This window comes from Lynx rufus, unplaced genomic scaffold, assembly GCF_022079265.1.
Source record: "Lynx rufus isolate CCGP_SWC_20201006 ecotype Redwood Valley unplaced genomic scaffold, mLynRuf1.p SCAF_2, whole genome shotgun sequence".
Classification (NCBI taxonomy): Eukaryota; Metazoa; Chordata; class Mammalia; order Carnivora; family Felidae; genus Lynx; species Lynx rufus.
The window spans coordinates 188,611,736-188,628,766 of record NW_025814834.1 but is presented as its reverse complement, the minus strand read 5'-3'; the positions used below and the strand labels follow the sequence as shown (position 1 = coordinate 188,628,766).

The 17,031-nt window shown below is 47.8% G+C and overlaps 1 protein-coding gene across 1 annotated transcript; it reads left to right on the top strand.

The window, feature by feature from the left end:
• The first annotated feature begins 561 nt into the window (after positions 1-561).
• On the top strand, positions 562-15,167 carry MPL (MPL proto-oncogene, thrombopoietin receptor). Its single transcript, XM_047083638.1, has 12 exons — positions 562-682; positions 832-964; positions 1,271-1,449; positions 1,998-2,296; positions 2,690-2,852; positions 3,107-3,233; positions 7,383-7,561; positions 7,724-7,866; positions 9,490-9,649; positions 9,820-9,916; positions 12,047-12,134; positions 12,352-15,167. Exons 1-12 carry the CDS (start codon positions 604-606, stop codon positions 12,739-12,741), a joined length of 2,037 nt encoding a protein of 678 aa, XP_046939594.1. The 5' UTR covers positions 562-603; the 3' UTR covers positions 12,742-15,167.
• The last annotated feature ends 1,864 nt before the right edge of the window (positions 15,168-17,031 follow it).

Here is a 17,031-nt window from a genome sequence, read left to right as displayed (position 1 = left end):
TTGTTATGGTTGTGAGGCAGTCATTTCCCGGTGGATTTACACCTTCCAGTAGCGTGGTGTGGTCGTTAAGCACTTGGATTCTGAAGCTTGACCTCCTGAGCTCTACCTCTCAGTAGGTCTGTGATCTTGGGCAAATCTTTTAACTTCCCTGCATCTCAGTTTCCTCATCTCTATAATGGAAATAAGACTATTGTGAGGATGAGCTGAGTCAATAGATATAAAGTCCTTAGCACGTAACAGCATAGTAAGTGCTCAGTAAATGTTGCTATTCTTGTTGATAATATGCCCTTCTATAACAGTTGACATAGAAACACACAGAGGCTTAGTCTCCTCCTGGTACACAGTCAAAAATGTAACCCCCATCTCCCTCCCAAAAGGCCTGTATCTTCTCTTTCAAATTCCTCCTACCCTCCTGCCCACTCCCACTCTCCCTCCCCTGGCCCTTGGCCCCAGTGTGGTCTGGATGGGCCCCACAGGGGCAGGGACAGGGACAGGACGTGGGGCTGTATCTGACAGGAACCTGAGGGGCTGGCCCGGGAGGGGATTGGGGCCCGGCTTCCTGAGAGGAGGATGGGCTAAGGCAGGCACACAGTGCCGGAGAAGATGCCCTCCTGGGCCCTCCTGGTGGTCACCTCCTGCCTCCTCCTGGCCCCCCAAAACCTGGCACAAGTCAGCAGCCAAGGTGAGGTGTGTGGAGGGTGGAGACCACTTGTACCCAGGAAGAGGGAGCCCTGGGAGGGGTGCAAGGTAGGAGGCTGCCACTAGTCCCCTACCCTTGCCCATAAACATGCCTGGGAGGACCCAGGGCCCAACTCACCAGCTGTTCCTCAGATACCTCCTTGCTGGCCTCGGATTCAGAGCCCCTGAAATGTTTCTCTCAAACCTTTGAGGACCTCACTTGCTTCTGGGATGAGGAAGAAGCAGCACCCAATGGAACATACCAGCTGCTGTATGCTTATCCAGGGTATGTGCTGGGCTATGCCACACTCCCCTGTATCTGTCCTGTATTTACCTCAGCTGAACCCAGCCCCTGTACCTTCCCTGCCTTTGGCCCTATAAGGGGACATGCCCTCAGTAGCTACTTAAAGAACAGATGTGCTTTGGATATCACCAGTTCAGCCCCTGCATAACCCCCAATCCCACTTATCCCAGGCACTGAGAACAAAAATGACAGTAATGGAAATAGAAGTTGGGCTTGGGCCCAGACTTGGGTCCTCAGAGCCTGTCATGGTGGCAATGTAGGTAGAACAGACTTCTCCTACTCCCACAGGGAGAAGCCCCGTGTCTGCCCTCTTAGTTTTGAGAACGTGCTGCCCTTTGGAACTCGATATGTGTGCCAGTTTCCAGCCCAGGATGAAGTTCGCCTCTTCTTTCCACTGCACCTCTGGGTGAAGAACATGTTTCTGAACCAGACTGTGACCCAGCGGGTGCTCTTTGTGGATAGTGTGGGTAAGGGCCATCCTCCTGTCACCCTGGCCCCTCTATTTGATGCCCTCATCCAGCTCCTAGGATCAGACTGGTCTGTGCTCTCTTTGGGCAACATGGATGCCCTTCATTACCAGATGCTAGAGGCACCTCAAGATCCCCTTATCATTCTTTCCAGACTTGGCATCCAAAACTAGACTTCATTTCACACCAGAGACAACCTGTGCCCCACCCCCCATCATTAACCTATTCATCTACTCATTCAACAGTTACAGACTACCTACTATGTGCCAGGCACTGTGCTAGGTGACAAGGATACAGAAATGAAGAGATCCCTGCTCTTGAGGAGCACTGAGTCTAACAAACCTGAAAAGAGGCCACTGTTCTAGTGATGAAAGGAGAAAGGATAAGGAGTTTCCTTGCCCTGGCTTCCAGGAGAGCAATGGTCTGTGATCCTCTAGAACCCAGGGGCTGCCTGCAATCCAGCTTCCAGCTCCTCCCTCTACAGTCCATGGGTTGAACCATAGACTGTGGCACTCAGAGAGTTCTGATGTACCCTGTCTTGCCCTCAGGCCTGCCAGCTCCCCCAAATATCATTAAGGCTGTGGGCGGGAGCCAACCAGGGGAACTTCAGATCAGCTGGGAGACCCCAGCTCCCGAAATCAGTGCTTTCCTGAGGCACGAACTCCGCTATGGCCCCAAGGATCCCAGGAATTCCAGTGCTCTCACAGTCATGCAGCTGCTGCCCACAGAAACCTGCTGTCCAGCTCTGCAGAGACTAAACCCAGCCCCAGCTCTGCACCAGCCTCCGTGTGCTCAGCCCATGATGCCCCAACAGGATCGACCAGAGCAGACCTCCCCAACTAGAGAAGTATCCTGGCCTTCTTCTGCCCTACCTCCTATCTCCTACCCCTAATTTTGCCCCAAGAAAGGACAGGCTGTACTTCAGGGATTCCAGATTGGGTCGGTCTTTGGGGAGTTAGCATGGGCGTGGGAACCATGTCTATTTAGGAATCTCCCACTTTGGGTCATTCATACCAACAAAATTGAGTGTTTCAGGCCTTTGAGGTCACGGGGCTTTCCCTAAAAGTTCTGAACACCACTTGAAACCCACCTACCTGGCCCCTAGTCTGTGTGCATATCTATCCAGTGGGGAACTGGGCATCTCTCCACAGGTACAGTGTGGGGCTTCAAATGTAAGAGATGGAGGCTGTCTTGGTTGAGAGGCAGACCTAGATTCTGAGGCTGGGATTCTTCTCCCAAGGCTTCATCTCTGACAGTGATGAGTGGAAGCTGCCTCATCTCAGGGCTCCAGCCTGGCAAATCCTACAAGCTCCAGCTGCGCAGCCAACCTGACGGGGTCTCCCTCCATGGCTCCTGGGGATCCTGGTCCCTCCCCGCAACTGTGGACCTGCCTGGAGATGCAGGTGAGTCGACAAAAGAATGGGAAGATGGGGAGGAGATGGAAAAGATCTCTAGAGAGGCCTGGACTGGAAATGGAAGCTCTGAGAGCCATGGTCCTTCCTGATGACCTCAAACTTGCCACTGGACAGAGTGTACTGTATTCAGGGAGAGAACAATGAATGAAAGTAAATATTCCAAGTTATGTGTGAAGATGATCTGGATGCTCTGTAGAGCGGGAATGTGTTGGCCCTGATGGGACTTCCTTCTGTTAACTTAGTGGAGATTGGACTGCAGTGCTTTACCTTGAACCTGAAGAATGTTACCTGTCAGTGGCAGCAACAGAACCACACTAGCTCCCAAGGCTTCTTCTACCACAGCAGGGCGCGGTGCTGTCCCGGAAACAGGTGAGAGCTGAACTGCTGATTGAGCTTGAGGTAGTGAGAGAGAGACAATCACACAGAGAGAGATTGTTCGTGGTTCTCTTCACTCCCCTCCTTTATCCCAAAGCCAACTGGCCTCCACGCCCTAATCCTTGGATAGATACTTTACCTTCTTAATCTCCCTCCATCCCCACTGGAATGCCTTGGTTTCGTTCAGATTTAATCATGTCACCTGGACCACTGCAACTGCCTATTTTCTCATTCACCTGCAATTTACCCCTCATGCTGCTGACAGAGTGACCTTTGTTAAACTCCTACTCAAATAGGAGTTTAACAAACTCCTTTGAGTTGGTCTCCCCTACTCAAATAGGTACTGCAGCCCTCCATTATCTATCAAATCCAATCAAACCTCGCCTTCAAGAATTACTACCAGGCACCTCACTGATCTGTCACTCCTCCCATATCCAATCTAAAACCATGTCTTATTGATTTTACCTATTAAATATCTCTAGAACCTGCCTGCTTTTCATCACTGCCATTCCCCTAGCTCACTTGGGCTACCAGGAAGACTTATTAACTGGGCACCTCTTGAATCCTCCAAATCATTCTCCACATAGGAACTGCAGTGATTTTTTTTTTTTTTTTTTTTTTTTTTTTTTAGAGAGAGAGAGAGAGCTGGAACAAGTGAGCAGGGGAGGGGGGCAGAGGGAGAGAGAGAATCTTAAACAGGCTCCTGAGCTAAAATCAAGAGTTGATCAGACATTCAACTAACTGAGCCACTCAGATGCCCCTGGAGTGATCTTTTAAAGTGCAAACATGAATATAACACTCTTGGCTTTGAAGTCTTCAGTAGCTTCCCACTAATCTTCGGGAAGGAAGGAAGGAAGGAAGGAAGGAAGGAAGGAAGGAAGGAAGGAAGGAAGGAAGGAAGGGAGGGAGGGAGGGAGGGAGGGAGGGAGGGAGGAAGGAAGGAAGGAAGGAAGGAAGGAAGGAAGGAAGGAAGGAAGGAAGGATGAAGAACCCTATTGTGGCCTTATAAAGTACCGAAAGACTTAGCCCCTACCTATGCCTTCAGCTTCACCTTACATTATGCTGTCTTTTCCTCTCTGACTCTTTGGTCCCCTGCTATCTGCCCTAGTCTCTCCTGCCTCTGGGTCTTTGCACTTGCTATCTACCCAGCCCTCCTGTCTTAACTTCTACTTACCCTTCAATTTTCAACTCAAATGTCACCTCCTCAGGGAACCCTCCCCTGATCCTCCCCATTGGGTCCAATTATACATACTTATTGTACCATACACCTCTCCTTCTTAAGTACTTATCATAGTTACAATTTTACATTTATACTTTATGGAGTTATTTGACCGATAATATCACTCTTTCTCAGAACTCCAACTGAGAAAGGCTGATCTTGACTATACATGATCCCTAAGGGCAAAGTCAATGTCTGCTTTTACTCACCAATGTATTCTCACCTACCACAGTGCCTGGAACATAGAGGGTACTCAATAAACAAATGTTAAATTAATGAATACTGAAAAGAACCACCATTAACAGCTTTAATGAATTCTTCCAGTTTTTCTATGTACTTAAACATGTCTATACACAACATTTAATTTTCAATATAAGTTGGATCCCATTATATTTGTGGTTTGCTAACTTACTTTCTTTACTTAAAAATATGTCTTGGAGGGGCGCCTGGGTGGCTCAGTTGGTTAAACATCCAACTTCAGCTCAGGTCACGATCTCACAATTCATGAGTTCGAGCCCCACATTGGGCTCTGTGCTGACAGCGCAGAGCCTGCTTGGGATTCTCTCTCTCTCTCTCTCTCTCTCTTTCTGCCCCTCCCTCGCTCATGCTGTGTGTGTGTCTCTCTCTCAAAGATGAATAAACATTAAAAAAAAATTTAATATGTCTTGGAGCCCATTACAAAAAGATGTAACTCATTCTTTTAAATAACTGCACAGATTTCCATAGTCTAGAAGTGTCATGAATGGATTAAAGAGGAGCAAAACTGAAATCATCATTTCTTCTACCAAAAGCTGCTCCTCCTTCTTTGTCCTCCACCCTACCATCAACTTGGTTTTTCAGGCCTGAAACATGGGAATCACTCTGGACTTCTGCCATTTCCCCACCCTCCAGATGCAATCAGAAATGGTCTTATCATTTCTACCTCTTCAGTATCCCCTCAATCCATATATTTTACTCCACCCCCATTGTCACAACCCCAGTTCAGGTCCTCATCACCTCATACATGGAAACCATAAAAGTGTCCTAATAGATTTCCCTGCTTCTAGTCTGCCCTCACGAATTCTTTCCTATGACCTGCAGTTACAGTGATCTTCCCAAAGTACAATGCTAATTATGACAATTTTTCAGTTTAAAAGTCTTAAATGTCTCCATAATCACTGTAAGATTAAGCTCAAGCTCCTTACAAAGGTCATAAGGCCATCTATGACCTTAGTCTGCCCTCTCCCATTTACCACTCGCCACCAGGCCCTCTAAGCTAAGAGCATTCTGCACACTTCTAATTTCCCCCAAAGCACTGTATCTCTTATCTGTGCATAAGCATGTGCCTGGTACGTCTCTTTGTCCCCTCTGCCTATCCTATTTACGGTCCAAGATGCAGTCTAAGCACTGCCTTGTCCAGGAAGTATTCTCTGACCCTCCCTGTCTGGGTTAGATTATCCTCCTTGATATGCCCCCCCAACCAGCCAGTGCACACCACAGAAAAATACCAACTGTCTGTTTTTCTGCCTCTTCCACTGGAATGAGAGCTCCTTGATTATTCCTCTATGTATTCATAGTGCCCAGCACAGTGCCTGGCACATGGTATCAATTATTTGTTGAATAAAGAAGTAAACATATAAATATATTAATAAATAATTTTAGTAACAGCTAGCCATTTAGGCATTATAATCAGGAAGGAGACACGATTCACTTGTGCAATAAACAGTTATTGAGGGTGACTATGTGGCAGGCATTGGAATAGAGTAACAAATGAAACAGAAGCTTCCACAATGTTGGGGCTTACATTTTAGTCAGGGGGAAAGGAAGGAGTGACAAAGAAGTAAAGAAATCAAGAAACAAGGTTGTATGGTAGAGACTAAGTGTGGTGGGGGGTGGTGCTAATCTAGACTTTATGGTCTAGAGAACCTAGAGACCACACTTAAGTGGCAAAAAAGAATGAGTCACATGAAGACCTAGAGTCAGAGCAACCCAGGGCAAGGTGAAGTGCAAAGGCAGTACATGTGGCATATCCATAGCACAGAAAGAAGGCCCATGTGGATGAAGGGTGGTAAACGGGTGTGAGAGTTATAGGAGAATGGCCAGGTAGGAAAGAGTTAAATCATATAGGGCCCTGTGGTCCCCGGTATGGAGTTTGGATTCAAGGTGGGACAGAGAGCCATTGAAGGATTTTAAGCAGAAGAGTGACATGATGTGATTTTCATTTTAAAAAGATAGATTTCTCTGTGAAATTATAAAGAAGTACAGACAGAAGCAGAGTCACCAGTTAGAACTTTGCCTTAATCCAGGCAGGAGACAGAGGTAGTTCATCTCACGTGGCAGTGTTAAAGATTTCAGTAAGTGGACAGATTTGTGATATATGCAGGACATTAGCAGATCAACACTTGGGAAGCAAATTCTGGTAGCTATGTGGAGAACAAACTGAAAGGAGTGGACAATGGAGGCAGTAAAGCCAGTTGGGGAGGATGTTGTAAAAATGTTATAGTACACTAATATATAGAGGTGACTAACAGAGCTGCTGTACAACAGATTAAAAACATAAGTATGTTTCCACCAGACAGATGAAGTCTCTTTGAAACAATCCAGTGAAGTAGGTGTTATTAATCCATTTTATCGATGAAGAAATGGAAGCAGAGATCAATCAAACAATCTACCAGAGTTGTATACCAATAAGTCAAGACATGAACTCTATAGCTCATGCTATTTTCATGTATCATCTAGCTCTTTCCCTAAGAGTTAGAGGCTGGACACCAAAGTAAAATTCAGAAAACATAACACCATGGCAGGAAGACAGAGAGAAAGGTCTGGAAGCTGAGGGAGGAGTCACATTATGGTCCCTACAGGCCATATCCCCTGTGGGATGGGAATTATCAGGATTAGTCTCTGATGCAGGCCTGATTCAATAACTCTATGGGGATGATTCTTAGGGACCCCATCTGGGAGAAGTGTGAAGAGGAGAAAAATCCAGGATTACAGCCCTCCCAGTTCTCTCGCTGCCACTTCAAGTCACGAAATGACAGTGTTATTCACATCCTTGTGGAGGTGACCACAGCCCAGGGTGCTGTTCACAGTTACTTGGGCTCCCCTTTCTGGATCCGCCAGGCTGGTAAGAACTTTCTTCCCTTCTCCTCCCACATAGTTCCTGCCCCAACCACTCCTGACCCCTTGCCCAGCATCACCAGTTCTGGTACTTCTGACCCATGGCCCTGGTGGCATGATATCTCATGCACAGAAGGGCTTAGGCCAGTCCCTGCTGGCATCTCTGTAGTGCTCATCCCCACTCCAAACTTGCACTGGAGGGAGGTCTCCAGCGGGCAGCTGGAATTGGAATGGCAACACCCATCATCGTGGGGAGCCCGAGAGACCTGCTATCAGCTCCGATACACAGGAGAAGGCCATCAAGACTGGAAGGTACGATCGAGGGGAAAATGCCCACAGACGTCACTACACACGGTGTTCCTGAGTTTTATTGGATCTGTTATCAAGAGTGAAGGTGTCCATGTATCTATGTCTGGGTTTGTAGATCTATGTTTATCTGATTCAACTGGTATCTTAATCTCTCTTTGACATTTGACACTGTTGACTACTGCCATTTAAAATTTTGCCTTCCCTTTGCCTTTGGGATCAGTTTCTCCGGATTCTCATACTATTTCTCTGGCTGAGCCATCTCACTCTTTCCTACTTTCATTCTCATTAACCACACGTATATACAACTTCTTACCAGACAGCTCTACATAAAAGCCCCCAGGGGCATTTCAGACCCAGTATATCCAAAACTAAACTCATCTTCCTCCCCAAGCTTATTTTACCTTTTTATTGAGGTATAAGTTACATTCAGTAAAGTACACAGATCTTAAATATACGATTAATTTGTACATGTATACACCCAGGTAACTATTACCCAGATCAAGATAAAGGTTATTTCTAGCATCCCAGAAGCTCCTTGTGCCCCTTACAGTCACACACCCCCCCAAGGCAACTACTATTTTGACACCACTACTATTTTGATAAGTTTTTGCTGTTGTTGAACTTAACAAAATGGAACCATACAGTATTTCATCCTCAAACTTACTTCTCTGTTCCCTATCTGACAATGGCACTACCCCTTACCCAGTTGTCCAAGCCTGGAGTCATACTGGACTCTTCTTCCTTTTCCCTTGTCCCTTCCCTCCATTTATCAACAAGTAAGTTGAGTTTATTGTACCGACAGTCCTCACATCCCTAGTACCACTGCCTTCGCCTCATCTTTGACCACCCAGCCTGGCCCTCCATGCTCTTAGCACACAGAACTACTCTGTAACCCCCAACCAAGCAACTCAGGCAGCCTGACATGCTTCTTCATGTTCCCATAGTCCCCTACTTATATCATCATTATAGCACTAATTACTTGTAATAATTTACTGGTTTGCATGTCTTCCTCATCAGACTTGTGAGAAACCATGTTTCATTCATCCTTTTCCCCAGTGCCCAGCCCAGCACTTGGCATATCACCAGCAGTTCCTAGGTGTTCGCCACATGATTGCTAGTCTCCCTGCCTGTCCACACGACGCTTGTTCTCTCTGTTTGGAATCTGTCCTTGTGCCCCCAGCACCTAGCATCCGCTCCTGGATGCGTGTTACTTGTGAACAATCTGTGTGGCCCTGAGTATCTGAATGTGCCCGGGGTTTCCATCGCCCGACCTGGACCCTGGTGAGCACCTCTGGCGGGATGTCCGCGTGTCCTGGTCAGTGTGTGTATGCTCTGGGGTCAGGATGAGTAGTTAGTTCTCCGTGCAACGAGGTCTGTGTGCCAGCGTGTGTGTCGGGGCGCGTCTAAGGCCTGGCGTGCCTGGGGAGGGCGAGACCGCTGTCAGGGAGAGGCTCTCCGCCAGGATGCATGTTTTCTGTCAAGGAGGCTCGTTGAGGGGAGGGAGGGAGATCCCCGAAGATTCAAAGCTGTACGCTTCTGGCCAAAAGGATGCCAGGCTCTCGCGGCCGCGACGCCGGCAGGCCGCCGCCCGGAGCCTGCCCACCGGCTCGTTCCCCCTCCGCGCAGGTGCTGGAGCCGCCTCTCGGCGCCCGGGGAGAGACCCTGGAGCTGCGCCCGCGCTCCCGCTACCGCTTACAGCTCCGCGCCAGGCTCCACGGCCCCACCTACCAAGGCCCCTGGAGCGCCTGGTCAGATCCAGTGAGCGTAGACACTGCCTCCGAGACTGGTGAGGGCCCGGCCGGGGCAAGGCGCTCTGCGTCTGCGCGACTGGAGGGGTGCCGGCGCAGCGAGGGGCGGGCCGTGAGGGGCGGGGGCGGGGCCGGGGCGGGGTCTGGCCGGCCTGGGGGCGGGGCTCCAGCCTGGGGCGGCAGAGGTCTGACTGGTTTCATCCCTTAGCCTGGATCTCCTTGGTGACCGCTCTGCTCGTGGTGCTGGGCCTCAGCACCCTCCTGGGCCTGCTGCTGCTGAGGTGGCAGTTTCCTGCGCACTACAGGTACCGCCCCGGTCACGCGGGAGACGGGACCGTGGTCCGGGTGGGGGCAGAAGCCTCTAAACAAGCATCCCAGGGTTTCTCAATGACACCCGCCCTCCCGAGGACCGCAGGGCCACACCTGTGGCTTCAGCCACCTCCTGCACGTCTCCCCTGGGAGTCGCACCGCCTGCTTACACTCTAACATGCCCGCTATCCTGGACACCTCAAACAACCCCACCTCCTGGCTCCTCATCTCAGCAACAAGGCTTCTGTCTGTCCACCCATCGCTCAGACCAGAACACTGGACACCTCCCTCCCCTTTATCTAGTCTGGCCTGGTCTGGTCATTCCACCTCCTAAACCTCCCTCAAATAGTGGCCCCCTTTTTCTAGCCCTACAGACACTACCGGGCTCACTGAAACAGAACCTCTTCTCCCTCCAATCTAGCCTCACACAGCCACCCAAATAGTCTCTTTAAAATGCACACATGGATTGGCTACTCCCCTCCTTAAGTCTCATGACTAGCTCCCCAGGATAGAGTCCAGACTCTGGAATGACAAGCAAGGCTCTGTAAAATCGGGCCCCTGCCAGAATTTGCACCCCCTCACCCCCACACTGTGCTTCAGCCTTGCCAAACTGTTGGTGATTTCCTCCACAAATCAAGTGGTTTTACTTCTCAGTGCAGGGGATATGATGTCCCCTCTGCCAGGAATACCCTCCCTGGATGACTAATACCCTTTTATCTTTAAATAAACTTTCTCCACCAACTCCTAGAAAACTTTCCTAACCCTCGCCTCTTGGCTACTCTCTTTGTGCCCAGTACAGACTTCTATCACAGTACCAGTAGCATTTTACGGTATTTATTTCTTTATATGTCTTCCCTCTACCTTACTTGGTCATCTTTAAATCCTCAGCACAAAGCCTGCCAAATAGCACATCCTTAAGTAAATATTATTAATGACTTGTTTATATGGGAAGACTAAGGCTGAGAAGAAATGCCATTGGAAGTTATAAACAACTAAAGGTAGAGAAAACAAACAAAAACATTAGGATAGCATCCTTACGCTTCAGTCCTTCCATTGGTAACATCTCTCAGTTCTTGAAGGCCTAGCTCAAAAGACAAGTCCTCCAAGCAGCCTCTTTTGGTGACCCTAGGCTAGGTTAGATGTCCCTCCTCTGTGCTCCCATCTCTCCTTGAACATACAAGTCTTTCTTTGCATTTTTAATCCATTCATATGTATGAGCAGACCAGATTGTAGTCTCTATGCAGGTAATCAGATCCAACAAAAAAATTGGGGGAGAGGAGGAAGGTGATGCTGCTGAACCAGGCATACTCAGTTCCTTGTCCCCGGTTTGCCAGATAAATCACTCCTCCCCTTGGAGAGATACGAATGAGGTAGCAAAAGAAGCCTGAAATGTTCAGCTAAAGTCTTTCCAGGTGGAAATATGAGCCGGAAGAATTGGAGGTTCCCCCAACATACCTTAATCCGTACTCTTCCCAGAGAGACCACCTTCCCCAGTGACACCACCTTCCCCAGTGACTTAGTAATAAACCCCCCTGGTTCTCTTCATTCACCCATTCAACTAATTTTTTGAGCACCTACTCTGGGCCAGATAGTGCTCTATACCCTGGAGGACTGAGCAAATAGACAAACTCTTTGTGTTCATGGAGTTTATATTCTAGTGGAGTGAGACAGACACCCCCCCCCCCGGCAAAATGTGTAATAATATAATACATATACAATAAGTGCTATAAAGAAAAATAAAGCAGAGCAGGACATAGGGATGGGGAAGAGAGGTGATAGTATTTTAGACATGGCAGTCAGAGAAGGCCTCTCTGACAGGATGACATTTGAGCAGAGACCCAAATGAAATGAGGAAACAAATCAAGAGGCAGAGAAAATGGCAAGTACAAAGGCGCTGAAGCAGGGGTGTTTGAGGATACTCAAACCCCTTTTTTGAAACTCCCCACCACTGACTGCCCTTCCCTCCATTTCACCTATGCTCCTCTACCTTCCTTTATTGCCTTGACTACACTCTTACCTCTCCAAGCCTTACTCCCTGATCTCAGCTGCACGCCCACCTCAGTGGTCTCCTCCTCCCTCCTAATTCACTCCTGTAACTCAGTCTCCTTCTCTTCCTTCTCCCCAAGGAGTCTGAAGCATGCCCTGTGGCCCTCACTTCCAGACCTGCACCGGGTACTAGCCCAGTACCTTAGGGATACTGCAGCACTGAGTCCAGTGAGTGCATTCCCTTCCACCCTCCCCACCACCAGCCCTGCCTGGACCCGGACCCTTTCCCCACGTATGCTTTTCCAAGACCCCTGCCCACCAGCATACCATCCCTAAGCTCTACCCCCAGCCTAACCCTCCTTCCTGCACAATCCAGGTCTTCCTCCCACAGGACCTGCTCTAATCTGGACTCCTTCCCTCCCCCCCCCCCGCCCATCTCTCCCAGCCCAAGACTGCAGTCTCAGATGCCTGTGAGGAAGTGGAACCCAGCCCCCTTGAAATTCTACCCAAGTCCTCAGAGAAGACTCCCGTGGCCCTGTGTTCCTCCCAGGCCCAGATGGACTACCGAAGACTGCCTCCTTCTTGCCTGGGAACCATGCCTCTGTCTGTGTGCCCACCAATGGCTGAGATGGGGTCTTATTGTACCACTCACATTGCCAACCATTCCTACTTACCTCTAAGCTGCTGGCAGGCCCCTCTCTCCCAGTACCCTGGACAGATCCAAACCCACCAGACCTCTTTTCCCAACCTCCCTACCCACTCCAACCCCACAACACAAACTTCTCAGACCTCACGTCCATCCCCCTCTGTCTGTCCTCATAGTTGGGCTCCATGACACTGACCACTGATGACGACCTTTGGTACTGCTGCTGACATAAAGCCAGGACCCTCGCTTCTCACGCCAGGCTCATTTGACCAAGCTGCTCTAACTTTCACCTGTTTTCTCTCTCCTCTCTAATGCTGGACTCCTTGAAAAGACATCTCCACATCCCCACTTCCCATTTGCTCTTCAGACTAGTTAGTTCCCCTACTTTGCTAAGGAAACTACCCTGGCAGAGTTCACTTCAAACCATGAAATTGCAAGATCAACTACGATCTTATCAGTCCTCAATTTATTTGATCTCTCTGTGGCATCTGTCATGGTAGCTACTCATTTCCCCTTTAAATTCTCTCCTACCTTGACTTCCATAATATTACCATCGCTCCTGGCTCTGAGTATAGGAGTAGTGAAAGCATAAACTCTGGAATCAGAACTGGGTTCAATTCCTCTCTTACCCACTTGTTAGCTGTGTGACCTTGGGCACATAACTTAAAGTCTTTGAGCCTTAGTTTCTTGTTTATTAAAATAGGGATAATGACAGAACTTCACAGACTTGTGAAGAGAATTGAGATAATCCAAATACAGCACAATGCCTAGGACATAGTAAGTGTTTAATATATCTGAACTATTGTAATTATTCCTTCCTATTATTCTCTTATCCAGGCATGTTTTCCACCCCTTAATTATTATAGTTCTTCAAGAGTCTATTGACTTTCCTATAAGCTGATCATTCCAAAGTTCTTATCTGCAGCCCTGACTTCTACTACAGTACCTGTGATGCTTTATGCAAGTGACTGTTTACATGTTTGTCTCCCACTACTAGATTGTGAGCTCCTTGAAGGCAAGCAATGTGATTTATTTGTCTTTTCCCCCCAGCACCTAGAGCAGTGCTTGGCGCATGGGAGTAGGCCTTCAATAAATGTTTTCTAAATGAAGAAAATCTTTCTGGACAATGCCCCCTTAACCTCATGCCAAGCTCCCTCATTCTCTAGGCCATTCATTTTCGGCAGTAAATGTGCTTAGGCCATTCTGTTTATAGATTCCCCTGACTCATTCAAATTCACAAATAAATGGTATTTTTTGCTGGCTCCAAACATACCCACTGTATTAGTCAGGGTCTTGGCAGAAAGAGCACACTCGAACTGGGCATCTTGATGAGTTTAATAAAGGCCATAGTTATAAAGATAAGGCAGGATTTAGGAAAACCATCAAGGACTAGTGCAGCACCTGAGCCCTAGCAATAACTGGGAGCTGGTACCACCCCTAGGCATCAAGGGGTAAGGGGGGAGTGTGGTTACCAGATAGTGAGAGAGTAGCTCTAAGAGAGGGCTGCCTGACAGGAGCAGTGACCTTTGGTAGAAAGATACAACCAACCTGTAGGGACATGGCAGGGAGGGAGCCAGGAATAAATAGCTCATGCTCACTCTACCCCCATCCTCTGTTCTCCTCTGTATTAGTTTGCTAGCACTGCTGTAACAAAGTACCACAAAGTTGGTGGCTTAAACAACAGAAATGTATTGTCTCACAGTTCTGGAGCCTGGAAGTTCAGGGTGTCATTAGGGTTGGTTCCTTCCAAGAGCTGTGAGGAACAATCTGTTCCGGGTCTCTCCCCTAGCTTCTGGTGGGTTTCCTGGCAATCTTGTTTTCCTTGGCTTCTAGAAGCATCACCCCCAACTCTGTCTTTATCTTCACATGGCATTCTCCTGTGTGTATCTGTGTCTAAGCTTCCCCATTTTATAAGGACACCAGTTTCACTGGATTAGGGCCCACTGAAACAACCTCATCTTAACTAATTATATCTGCAATGATCCCTATTTCCAAATAAGGTTCCACTCTGTGGAGTATTGGGGCTTAGGAATTCAACATATGAATTGGTGGGGGGTGGGGAGACACATTTTAATCCATAGTATCCTCCCATTTGTGGAACCCAAACAGAAACCAAAGCCCAAGGTAATCCACTGAGGTAAGCCATATAAATCAGCCTCACAGGGTACAGCGCATGGTAGATAGGGACAAAGAGTGGGTCTGAATGGGACAAATGGATGACATCCAGTATATTTGTTTTCCAGAATTCCTTCCACTAGCTATGGTCAAGGCTCCAACTCTATTCCTAGGGACTCAAGACTAAGATTGAGAGCCAAACCACTAAACTTCTCACCTTTACACCCACTCAGCCATCATGTCCTCACCACTTTTACTTCCTAGGGTCCATCTCCTCCATCTCTACTGAGCTATTGCTACAGCCTTCCAACGAATATCTCTGCCTCCAGTATCTCTCCTTAAACCCAACCTGTATGTTACCTCCAGACTGACTTTCCTATTCATCCCACTCCATACCTCTAAATCTTTAGCTTCACTCTTCAGAACCTGATCTCTTCCTCTTCTAGTGTTTCCCTACATTAGGATTAAAAGTGTTAACACAACGCAAAGCACATAGTAAATACTCAGTGTTTATTGAGCTATTTTTATTATCCCAACTGGGCTCTTCTACCCCCTGGATGTCACCAAATTTTATTCCTTCCATACCCTTTGGTTTCCTAGATTCAAGTCCTTCAGGTGGGAGTTCCCCCATCTAATCAGCAACTTGGCCTCTAATTATCCTTCTTTAAAGCCTTGTTCTCCTTCCCTCCAGCCTAAGACTAGTGCAGTACCCCAGCACTAGCAATGGTGGGGAGTGGGACTACCCCTAGGCATCAAGGAGGGAGGGGGGAGGGGAGTGTGGTTACTAGATTGTGAGAGAGTAGCTCTAAGAGAGGGCTGCCTGACAGGAGCAGTGACCTTTGGTAGACTAGAAAGTCTTCTTTCTTTCTTTCCTAGACTGGAAAGCTCCCTGTGTTTTCTATCCCACTTCTTCCTGGGTAAGGTAACCCAGGCACCTTGTTCTCTCAGCTGGCCCTTGCCTGACTTCTTTCACCTTCCTTGGCTCTTTTGCCTTCACCTTCAAATATGCATAGGCCTGTTGGTACTGGTTCCCTCAAGTTCCCATGCTCCACCCCTTTCTCAATCCCAAATTTCTCACATAAGTATCCCATGCTTGCTGCCTCTACACTGTCCCCACCCCCACCCTTCTTTCTGCTGCCCCTTCCCCAAGCATGCATTCTTCTGATCCAGCTCTCTCCCAGGTCACTGATGACTTACATGTCAGTGGCCAAATCTGGCCTTTTCTGTCATCATTCTTCTTGACCGTTTTGCATATATGAAATTCCTCCCCCTTGAAGGTCCATGTCAGTATAATCTCCACTGGCTTCTTTCATTCTTTTATTTTAAAATGTATGAATTCCCCAAGATTGTCCCCTTACTTACCCTTTCCTTTTTCTCTACAGTTTCCCTTACTCCAGAAGCTTGCTGGCCCTGTCCTGCATTCAGATATGATTTGTTTGGCCCTTCCCTATACAGAAACTCACTGATTCCACAATGCCCAGCAGATAGAGTTCAAACTCCTTAGCTTAACATTTGAGGCCCTGACCAGCCTGACTCTAGATAGCCTTTTCTCTGGGTTTCAGGGGCTCCCAGTTGCCAACCCCAACTCGTCTAGGTAATTGAAAATAAACAACAACAACAACAACCAGGAATGCTTCAAAGTCAAAGATAATAATGATAGTAAGTTTGGGCTAAGAGCCCTAGATTTTTCTCTATCATCATCAGAGTTGACCTAAGGTAATGATTGAAAACATGATTTTTCTAGCCTCTCTCTGGGACAGTATAGCATTTGGTTAGGAGTGCAGGGGCTAGCCAGATAGTTTGGCTCCACTATTTATTTTTGGCTATATGCCTTTGGGCACATTTCTAACCTTTTTCTGACCCAGTTTCTTTCTCTATCAAAAGGAGATAGAGTATCTGCCCTATGGGATTAAGGATTAAGCTCAATAATGTGTGTAAACTGTTTAAACACAGTCGTTAGTAGATGGCCAATAAATGGTACCCGTTATTATCTTTATTATTGCCGCTTCACCTCTAAGCACATTCACACAATTCATTCAAGTCATTATTAGCGGATTTGACTGAATAGGAGTCAAACCTGGCTTCCCACAAACTGTGTGGTCACAGGCAAATCCCTTCCCTGGGCCTTGGTTTTTCCGTCTGTAAAATAGGGGTATGTTGCCAGAATGGGGAGGATGCACCACGCACAAGTTAGCCTAGTGGATCTTCAAAATTCCTGACACCTCTAAAGCCCCATGGGGGTAAAGCCACAATGTCTTTCAGAAGGCAGTTCAATCCTATCTCCAGACAGGCAAGTCTGAATTCTGATCTTTTTTCTTAACCTTAAGGAATTCATCCCTTTTTCAGCTTCATTTTCCCTGTTTG

What these genes read in the sequence shown, in the direction of transcription:
- MPL (XM_047083638.1), top strand. Translation starts at nt 604, where the DNA reads ATGCCCTCCTGGGCCCTCCTGGTGGTCACCTCCTGCCTCCTCCTGGCC. An exon ending in AGACCTCCCCAACTAGAGAA is followed by an intron (nt 2,297 to 2,689) that starts GTATCCTGGCCT and finishes TCTTCTCCCAAG; the next exon opens with GCTTCATCTCTGACAGTGAT. An exon ending in CAGTTTCCTGCGCACTACAG is followed by an intron (nt 9,917 to 12,046) that starts GTACCGCCCCGG and finishes CTTCTCCCCAAG; the next exon opens with GAGTCTGAAGCATGCCCTGT.